Source organism: Sus scrofa, chromosome 1 (genome assembly GCF_054392235.1).
Source record: "Sus scrofa isolate SSC_HxYL_T2T_F1_AM1 chromosome 1, Sscrofa_HxYL_maternal_Yorkshire_Landrace_v2.0, whole genome shotgun sequence".
Lineage (NCBI taxonomy): Eukaryota > Metazoa > Chordata > Mammalia > Artiodactyla > Suidae > Sus > Sus scrofa.
Window position 1 is genome coordinate 130,414,067 of NC_139383.1, and position 15,180 is coordinate 130,429,246.

At 38.1% G+C, this 15,180-nt stretch overlaps 1 protein-coding gene across 4 annotated transcripts in view; it reads left to right on the top strand.

Moving 5' to 3' along the window:
• SPPL2A (signal peptide peptidase like 2A) overlaps positions 1–15,180 on the top strand; it is a 64,602-nt gene that overhangs the window by 23,423 nt on the left and 25,999 nt on the right. For all 4 annotated transcript variants that reach the window (XM_021095561.2, XM_021095583.2, XM_021095572.2 and 1 more), the window contains exons 2-6: positions 4,967–5,086; positions 5,865–6,047; positions 7,114–7,203; positions 7,693–7,826; positions 13,113–13,264. In XM_021095561.2, the coding sequence (XP_020951220.2) occupies positions 4,967–5,086; positions 5,865–6,047; positions 7,114–7,203; positions 7,693–7,826; positions 13,113–13,264 (679 nt within the window). The remainder of the gene's footprint in view (positions 1–4,966; positions 5,087–5,864; positions 6,048–7,113; positions 7,204–7,692; positions 7,827–13,112; positions 13,265–15,180) is intronic.

Sequence of the window (15,180 nt, forward strand, 5' to 3'; positions counted from 1 at the left end):
TGCAGCCCTAAGAAAAGAAAAGGAAAAAAAAAAAACTAACACTGAATATTATACAGTTATATAAAAGGAGGTAGTATTGGAGTTCCCATCATGGCACAGTGAAAACAAATCTGACTAGGAACCATGAGCTTGTGGGTTCAATCCCTGGCCTCGCTCAGTGGGTTAAGGTTCTGGCATTGCTGCAAGCTGTGGTGTAGGTCACAGATGCAGCTCATATCCTGTGTTGGTGTGGCTGTGTTGTAGGCCGGCAGCTATAGCTCCTATTGGAGCCCTCTCCTGGGAAACTCCATATACCTAAATAAATAAATAAATAAATAAATAAATAAATAAATAAATAAATGGAGTTTGTGTATAAGTATCAAGTGGAAAATCTAACATAAAATTTAAATTTAGAAAAGCTACAAAGCAGTATGTTTGTTATGATCCCATGTGTGTAGAACAAACACTGTATGTATGTATCGTCATGTCTGCAAAGACATAAAAAACCCCTGAGGGGTGATGGAGAGCCAAAATGAGAAGAAAGGGACTTTATTTGTTTTTTCCTTTTATAATTTTTCTTTCCACTCTTTTCACACTCTTATCTCTGCTTTTGTTGTCTTTTTTTTTAATAGTCTGATATGTCTTTCTTCACAACCTTCTTGAAGTTCACATAAATATACATATAGGGAGCTTTGAGAGGGTCATTCTTTTTATAAAAACAGGAAACAGGAGTTCCCGTCGTGGCGCAGTGGTTAACGAATCCGACTAGGAACCATGAGGTTGCGGGTTCAGTCCCTGCCCTTGCTCAGTGGGTTAACGATCCGGCGTTGCCGTGAGCTGTGGTGTAGGTTGCAGACGCCGCTCGGATCCCGCGTTGCTGTGGCTCTGGCGTAGGCCGGTGGCTACAGCTCCGATTCAACCCCTAGCCTGGGAACCTCCATATGCCGCGGGAGCGGCCCAAGAAATAGCAACAACAACAACAAAAAAAGACAAAAGACAAAAAAAAAAAACAGGAAACACTATAAATATTTTTCTGGGAATTCCCCTCATGATGCAGTGGAAACGAATCTAAGAACCATGAAGTTTCGGGTTCAATCCCTGGCCTCACTCAGTGGATTATGGATCTGGCATTGCTGTGAGCCGTGATGTAGGTCACAGATACGGCTCAGTTCTGGCATTACTGTGGCTCTGGTGTAGGCTGGCAGCTGTAGCTTCAATTGGTTCCCTAGCCTGGGAACCTCCATGTGCCGCAAGTGTGGCCCTAAAAAAAAAAAAAAAAGCAAAAAAAATTTTTTTTTCTGAAGCCTGCTTTCCTCATTATCGATATCTATTTCTACAGACATATGTAGTTCTTTCTTTTTAATAACTGTGTACTGTGTATACCATAATGTAATGGATCCTTATCTGTGGAAGATGTTGTTTTGTCTTGTTTTGTTTTTTGCTATAACAGATAACATGGTGGTGAATATCCTTGTACATTTACCTTTGTACAGTCTTTGTGCATTTGTATAATACATCTGTAATATATGAATCAGAAAATTGTATATATTAAAACGTTTCATTGATACTGCCAATTGTCTATTGTAAAGGTTATGTCTCTTCAGCAGCAATGTGCATGGTTAAAACCCAAATCCTAGTTTAGGTATATTCCTCTCCAAAAGAAGCTTAGTAGAATGACTGATTCCATTCTGTGCAAGGTAGAGGATAAAGTCAGCCTAAAAACAAGGAAGTCCTCAAAGACTAATGGGGTCTTGTTAGAAATATACAAAAAGCAAGCTAGAGGAGGCTCTACTGGCCAAATTTGAGATAATTTGAACATAAAATGAATAATTGTAATTGCATTACATTGAATTTTTAAAAATCAGTGAATCTGTAGTGATAGTAAACAAAAGATGGTAGAGAAAGTTATTTTATTTTTATTTTTAAATTTATTTTTATTTATTTATTTTTGGCTGTGCCCATGGCATGTGGAAGTTCCCAGGCCAGGGATCAAACCTGTGCCACAGCAGCAACCCAAGTCATAGCAGTGACAATGCTAAATTCTTAACCCACTCTGCCACCAGGGAATTCCAAAAATCTTTTTTTAAAAGGAAGAATAGTGGCTAATAGGGAGTTCTCACTGTGGTTCAGCAGGTTAAGAACCCAACTAGGGAGTTCCTGTCGTGGCACAGCAGAAACAAATCTGACTAGGAACCATGAGGTTGCAAGTTCCATCCCTGGCCTAGCTCAGTGGGTTAAGGATCTGGCATTGCTATGAGCTGTGGTGTAGGTCACAGGCAAGGCTCGGATCCTGCATTTCTGTGTCTGGCATAGGCTGGCAACTGTAGCTCCGATTGGACCCCTAGCCTGGGAACCTCCATATGCCATAGGTACAGACCTAAAAAGCAAAATAAATAAATAATTTAATTAATTAATTAATTTAAAAAAGAACCCAACCTAGTATCCTTGAGGATGCAGGTTCTATCCCTGGCCTTGCTCAGTAGGTTAAAGATCCAGCATTGCCACAAGCTGCAGTGTAGGTCGCAGATGCAGCTTCGATCTGGCATTGCTGTGGCTGCGGAATAGGCCAGCAGTTGCAGTTCCAATTTGACCCCTAGACTGGAACTTCCATATGCCACAAGTGAGACCCTAGATAATAATAATAATAATATTAATAATAAATGTAGAGGATTGACAGTATTAAAGAACATTCACCATTTCACAACCTCTAACATAATATGTAAAATTAAATTCAAGCATGGATCATCATGATGAGGTATGGAGGCTAAAACACTAGATGAGAAATTGTTGAACAATTCATGTAGTGCCACAAATTACTTACCAGTCACAACAGGAAAAATTATTTAATTTTACACTGGAGAAATCCTGCATTACTGTGTTAACCAAGCAAACTCCCCATCACTAATGGGTAGGACACCCTGATATCATGTGCCATTTCATTGGATGCAAAAAGTACACAAGTCACTTACAACATATTCTTTCAAAAATGTTTAAGCTAAATCTAATCAACCTAATGACTGTCTGCAGAATTACTTATCCTCTGTAGTTATAACTGTAGATGATTCTACTATATGACCTTATGTAGGTTTTATTAGTAACTTCTCTGAGTCTCAGAGCCCTCATTTATGAAACAGTGATAATGAATCACATGAATGTATGCCAATAACCTGAATATACTTTGTTGTATTTGTATAGTTTGTTTACAATGTAAAAATAGTTTGATGTACAGTAAGAATTTAATATATTAGTTCGCCTCTGTTGTCAGAATCTATTTATGGCCACCAAACATATAGCTGAGTGAAAACATTTTTCCACAAATAATTTCCTTATGTAACTATTTTATGTAATCTGATGGCCTATTTCAGGAATTTTTTACACTTGCTTAAATCCATGAGCTAATAAAACCCAAGTATGCTGGAAAGCCTTCTAATCCCAAATGTTCAAGGGAGATTTTAGGAAAGCATTGATCAGAGCATTGCTGTACTCTTTAGACATTTAGATCAACCTCTATGAAATTACCAATTTTATAGCTCAAAAATGGTCAAATATCAGAATTTCCACTGTGGCACAGCAGGTTAAGGATCCAGCATTGTCTTTGTGACTACATGGGTTGGATTCCCCACCCAGTCCAGTGGGTTAATGATCTGGCGTTGCTGCAGCTATGGTGTAGGTCGCTGCAATAGCTTAGATTTGATCCCTGGCCCAGGAACTTCCATATGCCATGGGTGTGGCAAAAAAAAAAAAAAAAAAAAAAGGAGTTCCCGTCGTGGCGCAGTGGTTAACGAATCTGACTAGGAACCATGAGGTTGCGGGTTCGGTCCCTGCCCTTGCTCAGTGTGTTAAGGATCGGCGTTGCCGTGAGCTGTGGTGTAGGTTGCAGACGCCGCTCGGATCCAGCGTTGCTGTGGCTCTGGCGTAGGCCGGTGGCTACAGCTCTGATTCAACCCCTAGCCTGGGAATCTCCATATGCCGCGGGAGCGGCCCAAAGAAATAGCAACAACAACAACAACAACAAAAGACAAAAAAAAAAAGACTCAACCTAATGCATGCTTTACTGATGGAAGCTTAGTATATCATCTTTATCTGCCAATTTTTTTTCTCTCTTATGTTGTTGAGTAATATTTTCGCAATTGATGAGAGAGGGAAGATCTGGATTGATCCAAGTTTGAAGGAAATTGTATGTAGATGTAGAGTGATATTTTAATTATCTCAGGTTGTTTCTTCATTTTATATACTCCATTTCCACCTCCCACCCCCATGTACAATGGCTATTCTTTATAGTCATTTCTTGGCTCTTTTTGCTTTCCAGGTAATGTAAAATGAGGCAAAGGGAAAGAACATGTTTCTAGCTCTTCGTTTTCCTCACTTTAAACTCTGGACTGATCTTTTTGAATAGGCAGTTGTAGGGCCTTAAACACTTGAGATAGTACTTAGAAATAATGATGTACCTTTTTTTTTTTTTTTAACCCTAGTTACTCATAGAATATGAAGGCAAAATAGGCCGAGGGATTTTAAGTGCATTTTCTTTTATAGAATATGAACAGTGGAATGATAACTCATAAGAGATTAGAAAGGAAGGTTTCAAGCTGTGAAGGGAGTATTGAAGTTAAAACATTATAGCAAGATTCCTCCCTGGGATATGGCTCTTATAACAAGGGCCTGTTATAGGTTAAGGATCCAGCGTTGTCACTGCCATGGCTCTGGTTGCAGCTGTGGCACAGGTTTAATCCCTGGTCTGGGAACTTTCACATGTGATGGACATGGAAAACCCCCCAGAGGCCTGTAAGAAACATTCCTTAAAGAATATGTTTTAGACAAATGTGTATAGTTTTACTGTTTCCTCAAAAAGAAATTAATTCATTGGAAGACATTCCCCCTTGAGGAAATATGGTCAAACTTGTATATAAGTAGTTTTATTAAAGGATTTTATCTTAGGTCTTGGCCAGCCAACTTATTGCCACTATGAAAATTATTGTTTGTGTCCTAGACAGCTGCTCAGGAAGCAATCCTGCATGCATCCAGAAACGGCCTGCCTTCACCATCAAAGGACTACTGCATGCTGTATAACCCTCATTGGACAGCTCTTCCAAGTACCCTAGAAAATGCAGTAAGTAAATCACATCTTCTATTTTATTTATAAACATAAAAATATTAATGTGAGAATCAGTGATTATTATGTTTTAGCATGTAAACTAGTTATAATGTGTCATGATTAATAAATAATTTATTGCTTTGCTTAAGTATTTTTCTCTGTGTGGGAAAAACAAGTTAGAGAATTTGAAAATACTTACCTCAAAGCCTGATTGTCATCAAATATTTCTGATTCAAAAGAACCTGGTTGGAGTTGCCATTGTGGCTCAGCAGGTTAAGAACCTGACTATTGTCTGTGAGGCTGCAGGTTCAGTTCCCTGCCTCACTCAGTGGGTTAAGGATCCAGCATAGCCACAAGCTGCAGTGCAGATCACAGATGTGGCTCAGATCCCGTGTTGCTATGGCTGTGGTGTAGGCCAGCAGCTGCAGCTCTGATTCAACCCTTAGCCTGGGAACTTCCATATACCGCAGATGCAGCCTTAAGAAAAAAAGCCTAGTGTATTTGGAACTCCTGCTTTGGTGCAATGGGTTTATGATCTGACTTGTCTCTGTGGAGGCACTGGTTGATCCCCAGCCTGGCACAGTGGGTTAAGTATCCAGTGCTGCTGCAGCAGTGGTGTAAGTCACAGCTCTGGCTTGGATATGATGTCTGGCTTGGGAACTTCCATATGCCATGGGGGCGATGAAAAAGAAAAAAAAGAATCTGGTATTAAACAACAGTTTGATACTGGGTCACTGAATGCAGTAAGGTAAAATATGCTATTTATCATATTAAAGACATTTCCTTTTTCCAGACTTCCATTAGTTTGATGAATTTGACTACCACACCACTGTGCAGCCTTTCTGATATTCCTCCTGAAGGAATAAAGAACAAAGCAGTTGTGGTACAGTGGGGAACCTGCCAATTTCTTGAAAAAGCCAGAATTGCACAAACAGGAGGTGCTGAAGCATTGTTGGTTGCCAATAACAGTGTCCTAGTAAGTTAAAACTATAATGACTTCTTTTGAGTTCAAGATAACAAATTTCACAGGAATTGAACTATCTTTGTGTGTGGTTTAGGGGCTGGGTTTTAAATAATCTGACAGTGGGATTCTTTTTTGTTTGTTTTTTTGTTTTTCTTTTTTAGGCTTTTTTGTTCTATTTTAATGTAGCAATCATTTTTTTAAAACTTTATATTAGAGTATAGTTGATTTACAGTGTTGTAGGATTCTTTTTTTTTTTTTTTTTTTTTTTGTCTTTTTGCTATTTCTTTGCCCACTCCCGAGGCATATGGAGGTTCCCAGGCTAGGGGTCCAATAGGAGCTGTAGCCACTGGCCTACACCAGAGCCACAGCAACGCAGGATCCGAGCCACGTCTGCAACCTACGCCACAGCTCACGGCAACGCCGATCCTTAACACACTGAGCAAGGGCAGGGACCGAACTCGCAACCTCATGGTTCCTAGTCGGATTCGTTAACCACTGCGCCACGACGGGAACTCCGGATTCTTTTTAAATAAACCATTATGGTTATGATAAGTGTTTAATTGGGAAATTTTGTTTCTTTTCCATTCCTAAACTAGACAAGACTACGTTAGGAACAAGTGTGTATGCGTGTTAAGATATCAGTTTAAGTTTATGCTTATAGGATTCCAGTTTGAGTACTCTTACTGTAATATTAAGAAAGAACACATTAAACTGTTTTATAACTAAAAAGACATAATATTTGGCATTCCCACGTGGCTCAGTGGGTTAAGAACCTAACAAGTATCCATGAGGATGCGGGTTCAATCTCTGGCCTCGCTCAGTGGGTTGAGAATCCTGCATTGCCCCAACTTGTGGCATAGGCTGCAGATGTGGCTTAGATCTGGTGTTGCTGTGGTTGTGGCATAGGCCAGCAGCTGCAGCTCCAATTTGACCCATAGCCTGGGAACTTCCATATGCTCAAGCGCCACCATAAAAATTTAAAAAAAGATGTAATATTTGTGTTTAATAGAATAATTTATATTTTATTCTGTAAATATGCTAGTAGTTCTTAGGTTCTCATAATGTTTTTTTCTTTTAGTTTCCTCCCTCAGGGAACAAATCTGAATTTCATGATGTGAAAATATTGGTTGCATTTATAAACCACAAAGACTTTAAAGATATGAAGCAGGTAAATTAGGGATTATATATTAGACAAAAATTTATGAATAAGTAATACCACATTTTACTTTTAACCATTGATATTTAATTTAAATTATTGTATATGTTCCATTTGCTAACAAGAAGTTATTAAGACCTATCCAGTCTTTATTTGAAAAGTATTCATCCCACATTTAGCACAAGGTGTTTCAGAGCCCTGATGTTAGGAAGAATATTTATTTGTTTTGACCTCTTTTAAAAAATTTTTGTGTCATATCATTTATCTTTAAATCCTTGAACAAAATGTGATTATGTGGAACACTGCGCTTTCAAGATTTAATAAACCAAAGCATTGCCTCATGATTTTCACAAGAGACTATATCATGTTGTCAGAATAGTTCTATTATTCTTGACTGTCATGTGTAGTGTCCATTCCAGAATGAAATTGGAGCATTGCTGCCATATACTATAGTAAAAAGAAAACTGTTTCTAGTGTATTAACTGCTATTTTCCCTTTTAGACTCTCGGAGATAACATTACTGTGAAAATGTATTCTCCATCGTGGCCTAACTTTGACTATACTATGGTGGTTATTTTTGTAATTGCTGTGTTCACTGTGGCATTAGGTGGATACTGGAGCGGGCTAATTGAATTGTAAGTTTAATTAAACTTCATAGTTTTTAAGAGAAGTGGTTAAAATTATTGTTTGGTAATCATTTTATCATATAACAACATTTAAAATTCTACTTGTTCTCAGAATATAGTGCTGACAAAGTTAGATTTCAGGTGTATCCTCATGTAGATCTTTAACTTTTCACTGAGAAAAAAGGAGTCAGAGGTTCTTCTAGTCCTTTTGCTGGCAAGGAGACACTGAAATTTCTCCAAAGACTCTTTTAAATTAAGATGTTTACTTATCTCTTTCAGAAAAAGTGAAGAATGTTAGTATGTTAATGTGCCTATTTACTTAGATTGGAAGAAAATTAATAAGAATGTGGGAAGTTTTTTAGCTCCTCCTGAAAACTTATATGTACTTCTCCTGAGTTGAGCCATTACAATGTGACCTCATCTTTTTTTATTTTTATTTTTGATCCCTCATCATTTTTTAAAATGCTTTAGGAACTCTGGGATATTAATTAAACATGTTCATATTTTAATTTAAATGTAAAAATTCCAATGTACATGAAATTTGGATTTATCTATTTAATAACAACCTAAACCCAGTCTTCTTACAGTTATGTACCTTTGGCTGTAGATTAAAGCAGGTAATATAGTATAGAAGGATCAGTTCATATTTATAATTGAGTAAAAAACTGTGCTCAGAGCATATTATTTTATGCATAAAGTTCAATATATTCACCTTGTGAATTGATTATGGATTAATTAAAGTCCATTAAAAAGGGCTTATTTAGGAGTTCCCATCATGGCTCAGTGGAAATAAATCTGACTAATATCCATGAGGATGCAGGTTCAATCCCTGTAGTTGTGGCCAAGAGGTTAAGGGAATGAAGTAGAAGCTAAATAAATTTATTTGTAGTTTCTTAAAATACTAAAATTTGATTAATTTACATCAAGAGAGAAAGCTTAGGAGTTCCCATCGTGGCACAGTGGAAACAAATCTGACTAGGAACCATGAGGTTGTGGGTTCAATCCCTGTCCTAACTTAATGGATTAAGGATCTGGCATTGCTGTGAGATGTGGTAGAGGTCACAGACATGGCTCGGATCCTGCATTGTGTTATAGGCCAGCAGCTGCAGCTCCATAGCCTGGAAACCTCCATATGCCACGCTAGAAAACAGGGGGGGAAAAAAAGAGAGAGAAAGCTTAGGGAGTTCCTGCTGTGGCACAGTGGGTTAAGACCTGTCATTGTCTCTGTGGTGACGCAGGTTCAGTCACCTGCTCAGAGCAGTGCGTTAAGGATCTAGCATTGCCATAGCTGGGGCACAGATCTTAGCTGCGACTTGTATTGATCCCTGGCCCAAGAACTTCCATATAGCACAGGTTAGGGCTTAACAAGTGTAGGTTCCTAGAGTAGTGAGCTTTAAATGTTTTACATATTTGGAAAACACATTTCAACATGTTAGTCATATGTTTTCAGATGATTAAGCATTGTTTTTTCTTCATTATTAGTCTTTATAAGGCGTAATGTGTAAGAAGCTCTCCAAAATAATTTTCTAGATTATATGATGAAACTATAAATAATTTCCCCAAAGCTACAGATTCATTAAAGTGTTTTCCCACTTAATATAGATTCTCACTATGCTCCCGTTGTTATGTAAATTTTTTCTCTAGAGTAGTGCTTCTTAAAGTGTAATGTGCATGCAAACTGTCTTAAGATCTCATTAAAATTAAAAAAAGGAATTCCCGTCGTGGCTCAGTGGTTAACAAATCTGACTAGGAACCATGAGGTGGTGGGTTTGATCCCTGGCCTTGCTCAGTGTGTTAAGGATCGGCGTTGCTGTGAGCTGTGGTATAGGTCACAGATGTGGCTCTAATCCCGAGTTGCTGTGGCTCTGGCTAGGCCAGTGGCTATAACTCCGATTAGACCCCTAGCCTGGGAACCCCCATATGCAGTGGGTGTGGCCCTAGAAAAGACAAAAAATTAATTAAATAAAATTAAATTTAAAAAATTCAGATATTCAGATTTGGTAGACTGGGGATGGATGCTAAGATTCTACAGTTTTAACAAACTGAGCCATGGACCAGACTTTGAGTTAGCAAGGCAACTTTCATATACATGTCAGAGCAGGCTTCTCAAGAAAGTTGAATATGGGAAAGAAGTACATATAAGTTATTTTATTCATAAAATGTGATGATGGACAAAAATAAAGAATATGTTGCCTTCATTAGCCATGTTGAGAGAGATGTCCTTTACTTGCAAGATTATGGATTTTGAAACTGAGGTGACTGATTCTGAGTAAGATAAAGATAGAAAGAACTAAATGTATATGTTGCAGAGGGTGGTGACAGTATAAAGAAACAGAGTATGAATCAGTGATAAAATGGGAAAAGTTCCAGAATAAGTAGAATTATTGAGAACATAAGAACAATTTGCAACAACATGGCTGGACTTTGATTTATTTCACTTCATATAATGCCATCAAAGACAAATACTGAATGATCTCATTTATATGTAGGTTCTTAAAAAAATAAATGAAATCATAGATACAGAGAACAGATTTGTAGTTACCAGAGTTGGGGATGCTAGGGGTGGGCAAAATGGGTGAAAGTAATCAAAAGATACAGACTTCAAGTTATAAAATAAATAATTTCTGGGGATGTACATAAAACATGACCATTGTTAATAATATTGTACTGTATATTTGAAAGTTGCTAAGAGAGATCTTAAAAGTTCTTGTCACACAAAAAAGTGTGTAGTGATGGATGTGAACTAGATTTATTGTGGGGTCATTTTCCAATATATTACAAATATTGAATCAATGTGTCATATACCTGAACCTAATATGAAGTTATATGTTATGTCTTAATTTTAAAAAAATAACACAAGGATTATTATTTAGCAAGTAAGAAGAGTGGTAGACTGAAAGAGAAGGGAAAGGAGAATAAGGCTTAGGGAAGGGAAAATTTTTGAGAATAGAACCTCATGACCCAGAATTACCCTGCCAAATGAAAAATGTATCTTATGCAAAAGGGGGAAAATGCCTTGATTTCACCTAAAGACTTTTCAGTGGGGAATTAAAGTCTTATTATAATGAGATCACCAGTCCTCATCATAAACTCAAGATGACATGAAGGAAAGCTTGTCTTCCCCATTGCATGTGGCTCTTGAGCTGATTTAAGAGTACAGTTTCTTAAAAATATAATTTTAGCATGATATAAATCTAGGGGTTCCTGTCATGGCGTGGTGGAAACAAATCCGACTAGGAACCGTGAGGTTGTAGGTTCGATCCCTGGCCTTGCTTAGTGGGTTAAAGATCTGGTGTTGCCCTGAGCTGTGGTGTAGGTCACAGACGTGGCTCAGATCTGATATTGCTGTGACTGTGACATAGGCCAGCAGCTGCAGCTCCAATTCAGCCCCTAGCCTGGGAACCTCCATATGCTCCAGGTTTGGCCCTAAATAAATAAATAAATAAATCTAGTAGTATATGTTTTCCCTCAAGAAACTGCCTGATGGGAATTCCCAACATGGCTCAGCAGAAACAAATCTGACTAGTATCCATGAGGATACAGGTTCAATCCCTGGTCTTGCTCAGTGAGTTAAGGATCTGGCATTGCTGTGAGCTGTGGTGTGGGTTGCAGACACAGCTCAGATCTGGTGTGGCTGTGGCTGTGGTGTAGGCCAGTGACTACAGCTCTCATTTGACCCCTAGCCTGGGAACCTCCATATGCCGCAAGTTCAGCCCTAAAAAGAAAAAACAAAAAAACTGCCTGATGCTTTTTAGTACACTGAGAATGAACATATAACTCTTTCATTGTTAAGGCTTATATGTGTATTCTGATTTTTTTAAAGTTTTTAAATGTATCTGTTTGCAGTGATAGATACCAAAAGTCGGCCTGTTTTCCTACTCAGTACCGCTTTCATTGAAACATCTATTAATACCCTGTCATCAACTCTCCAGTTTCAGGGAGGTACTATGTGTCTCACCCCAAGCTCTTTCCCTGCTCTTTTCCCATACAGACTCCCTACAGTTAGTTGCAAATGCTTAGAATGTGATGATCCCAGTCCACAATTCTAATAAGGAAGTGGCATATTGGTGAATAAGCAGTTTGGCAAATGTACAGTTTGATAAAAGTAATTTTTTTTTTTTTTTGACTGCCCTGTGGCATAAGAAGTTCTTGGGCTAGGGCCAGGGATTGAACCTGCATTCTGCTGCTGCAGAGATGCCACCAATCCCATTGTACTACAGCGGGAACTCCAGAAATAAATCTTTTTTTTAACCTAAAGTTTATCTTGCTCCCAGGCCTGATGAAAGGGTCAGGATATACCAAAAAGGAACAGAATTTAGTAAACTAGAGTTAAGGGAAAAGAGCTGAAAAAGTATGTTGTGGGTTTCATTTAACTGGGAAGAGACAATAAGGTGACAGAACAGACTGCTCAACAAAGGACACTTATGACTCTTTCCTTTTCAACTTCTGCCTTTTATTAGCTGTATAACCCAGCAAGGGATATTGGGAGAATTAGAAACAATGTTTTGCTGTCTTAAATCAAGGTAGGACAAAGCTATGTCTTGAACTTCTTTTGACTCCTTCCTAATACATTGGTGAGCAACAAACAGATATATAGTAAATACTTAGTTGATTGATAGAAGAATTTAGTGATTACTTTGAAGAGAAGCTAATTCAAAATACTTTACTATCTTAGGTTGGTAATATTAAGTGTGTAAAAAGGTTATCATTTGAAACATTACATCAGTGTAGTTTCCAAATTAGATAATGTAAACGTTCATAAACATTAATTTGTTCATATCATAAATAGCATCTGCTTCAACAGTTTTGCCTCCAGAAAAAAATGCTGTTTCAAAAGTTGGAGTTCCGGAATTCCTGTCGCACCTCAGTGGTTAACGAACCTGACTAGTAACCATGAGGTTGTGGGTTCAATCCCTGGACTCGCTCAGTGGGTTAAGGATCTGGCTTTGCTCTGAGCTGTGGTGTAGGTCATAAATGCGTCTCGGATCTGGCATTGCTGTGGCTGTGGTATAGGCCAGCAGCTGCAGCTCCAGTTTGACCCCTAGCCTGAGAACTTGCATATGCCACAGGTGCAGCTCTAAAAAGACAAAAAAAAAAAGGAAGTTAGTGGTTAGCAACAGATGAACTCTGGAGGGTAGAATTATAAGGAATTTTTACTTTCCACATTAAATATTTCCTTTTGGTGTGTAGTTTTTAAAGTAATCAGAAACAATTTTAAGCTGGTGCTAGAGATAGATTTTTAAAATAACTGTATTTCTCAAAGATTTGCTGAAATTCCTATGTATGTTTGTGCAGGGAAAACATGAAGGCAGTGACAAACTCTGAAGATAGAGAAATGAGGAAAAAGAAGGAAGAATATTTTACTTTTAGTCCTTTAACAGTTGTAATATTTGTTGTCATCTGCTGCGTTATGATGGTCTTACTTTATTTCTTCTACAAATGGTTGGGTAAGAAGTCATATTTTATATTTGCTGCTTTTAGCATATAATACTTTAATTTACTTTGCCAAATTTATCTTTTCCTTTAAGGCATTCTACCTAGAAAACTTAAGTGAATAATTTATAACTAACTTTTTAAGTTTCCACAAGTATTAGGTCTCTATTACTCTGGTGTGTAAAAACAAAATTCCAATCAAAGAAGTTCCTTTTTGGCTCAGCAGGTTAAGAACCCGACTGGTGGAGTTTCCATCATGGCTCGGTGGAAACAAATCTGACTAGCGTCCATGACGACTCAGGTTTTGTCCCTGGCCTTGCTCAGTGGGTTAAGGATCTGGCATTGCTGTGAGCTGTGGTGTAGGTCGCAGCTACAGCTCCAATTCAGCCCCTAGCCTAGGAACTTCCATATGATATGCTGAAGTTTCAGTCTTAAAAAGAAAAAAAATCTAATTAAAAATATTATAAGTCTTGAGATAAAAACATTTTTTCATGGATGACTTGAAAGAATTGCTATGGGCCCTAACTTTTCCTCTCTACAGATAAAGCCTGAAAACCCAGTATCTAAGTAGCCGACTAAGGACTTCTTTGTTATATTTAGTTACCTGAAACAGATCATTCATATTACTGATTTATTGCTTCTGCTTACCCCCAAAGTGTGATTTGTCCTTTTTGTCAGTTTGCAAATCACGATGTTATATTCCTCAAATTTTGTTCTCACTTATATAAACATTTAAGAGCATGCTGCATCTAAAGACACACAGATACTTGCCTGTGGTCTAGAGAATGACTGATAGGGGTAATAATGGCATGCCCATCCCCTGGATAGTCCTCTTAGTGTTCTGATAAGATGGAAATTTGCCATCTGTGGCCAACATATAACAAAAAAGAGGAGAGAGGAGTTCCCTGGTGGCTCAGTGGTTTAAGGATCCAGTGTTGTCGCTGCTGTGGCATTCACACTGTGGGTTCAGTCCCTGGCCCCAGAACCTCTGTAGGCCACAAGTGTGCCAAAAAAAAGAGAGAGAGAGAGAAAGAGAGAGAGAGAGAGAGAGAGAGAGAGATCTCAGGGAAAAGAGATGTATGCCTGATGAGAACTAGCAAAAACCCTTTGTAAAAAAAAAAAAATCACAGGTTATAATACTTATTTAGAGAATATTAGTGTAAGCTTTTGGTTTAGAAAACTGAGCCGCTAAGGTTAGTTTCAGCTTATTGTTTCTCCTGTCCTATGGCAACAATTTAAAAACTACACTTAAGGAGTTCCCATTGTAGTTCAGCTGGTTAAGAACTGGACATAGTCTCTGTGAGGATGCTGATTTAGTCCCTGGCCTTGCTCAGTGGGTTAAGGATCCAGCATTGCCACAAGTTGCAGTGTAGGTCACAGATGCAGTTTGGATCTGGCTTTGCTGTGGCTGTAGTGTAGACTGGCAGCTGCAACTCCAATTCCACCCCTGGCCTGGGAACTTTCATATACCACAAGTGTGGCTGTAAAAAGAAATAACAAAATAAATAAAAACTACACTTATGACATATATTCCCAATTAGAAAAAGTTATTCTTTAAACATCATTCATATTTCAATATGTTGCTGGGATAGTGGCTATAATGGTGATGTTTGTATTATTATTGTGCAGCTAATTTTTCTGATTTAATTCTCAGCCTTCAGTTGTTTGTGTCTGACTCACAGTTGATATATATATAGTGGTTTTGAAAAAAGAGATTTTTCTAACTTATCTTAAATCATGTTTTAATTTTTGGTAAGAAATTTCCTTAAACTCATTGCTCTTTAAAAAGTTGACCTAGGAGTTCCCATCGTGGCGCAGTGGTTAACGAATCCGACTAGGAGCCATGAGGTTGCGGGTTCGGTCCCTGCCCTTGCTCAGTGGGTTAACGATCCGGCGTTGCCATGAGCTGTGGTGTAGGTTGCAGACACGG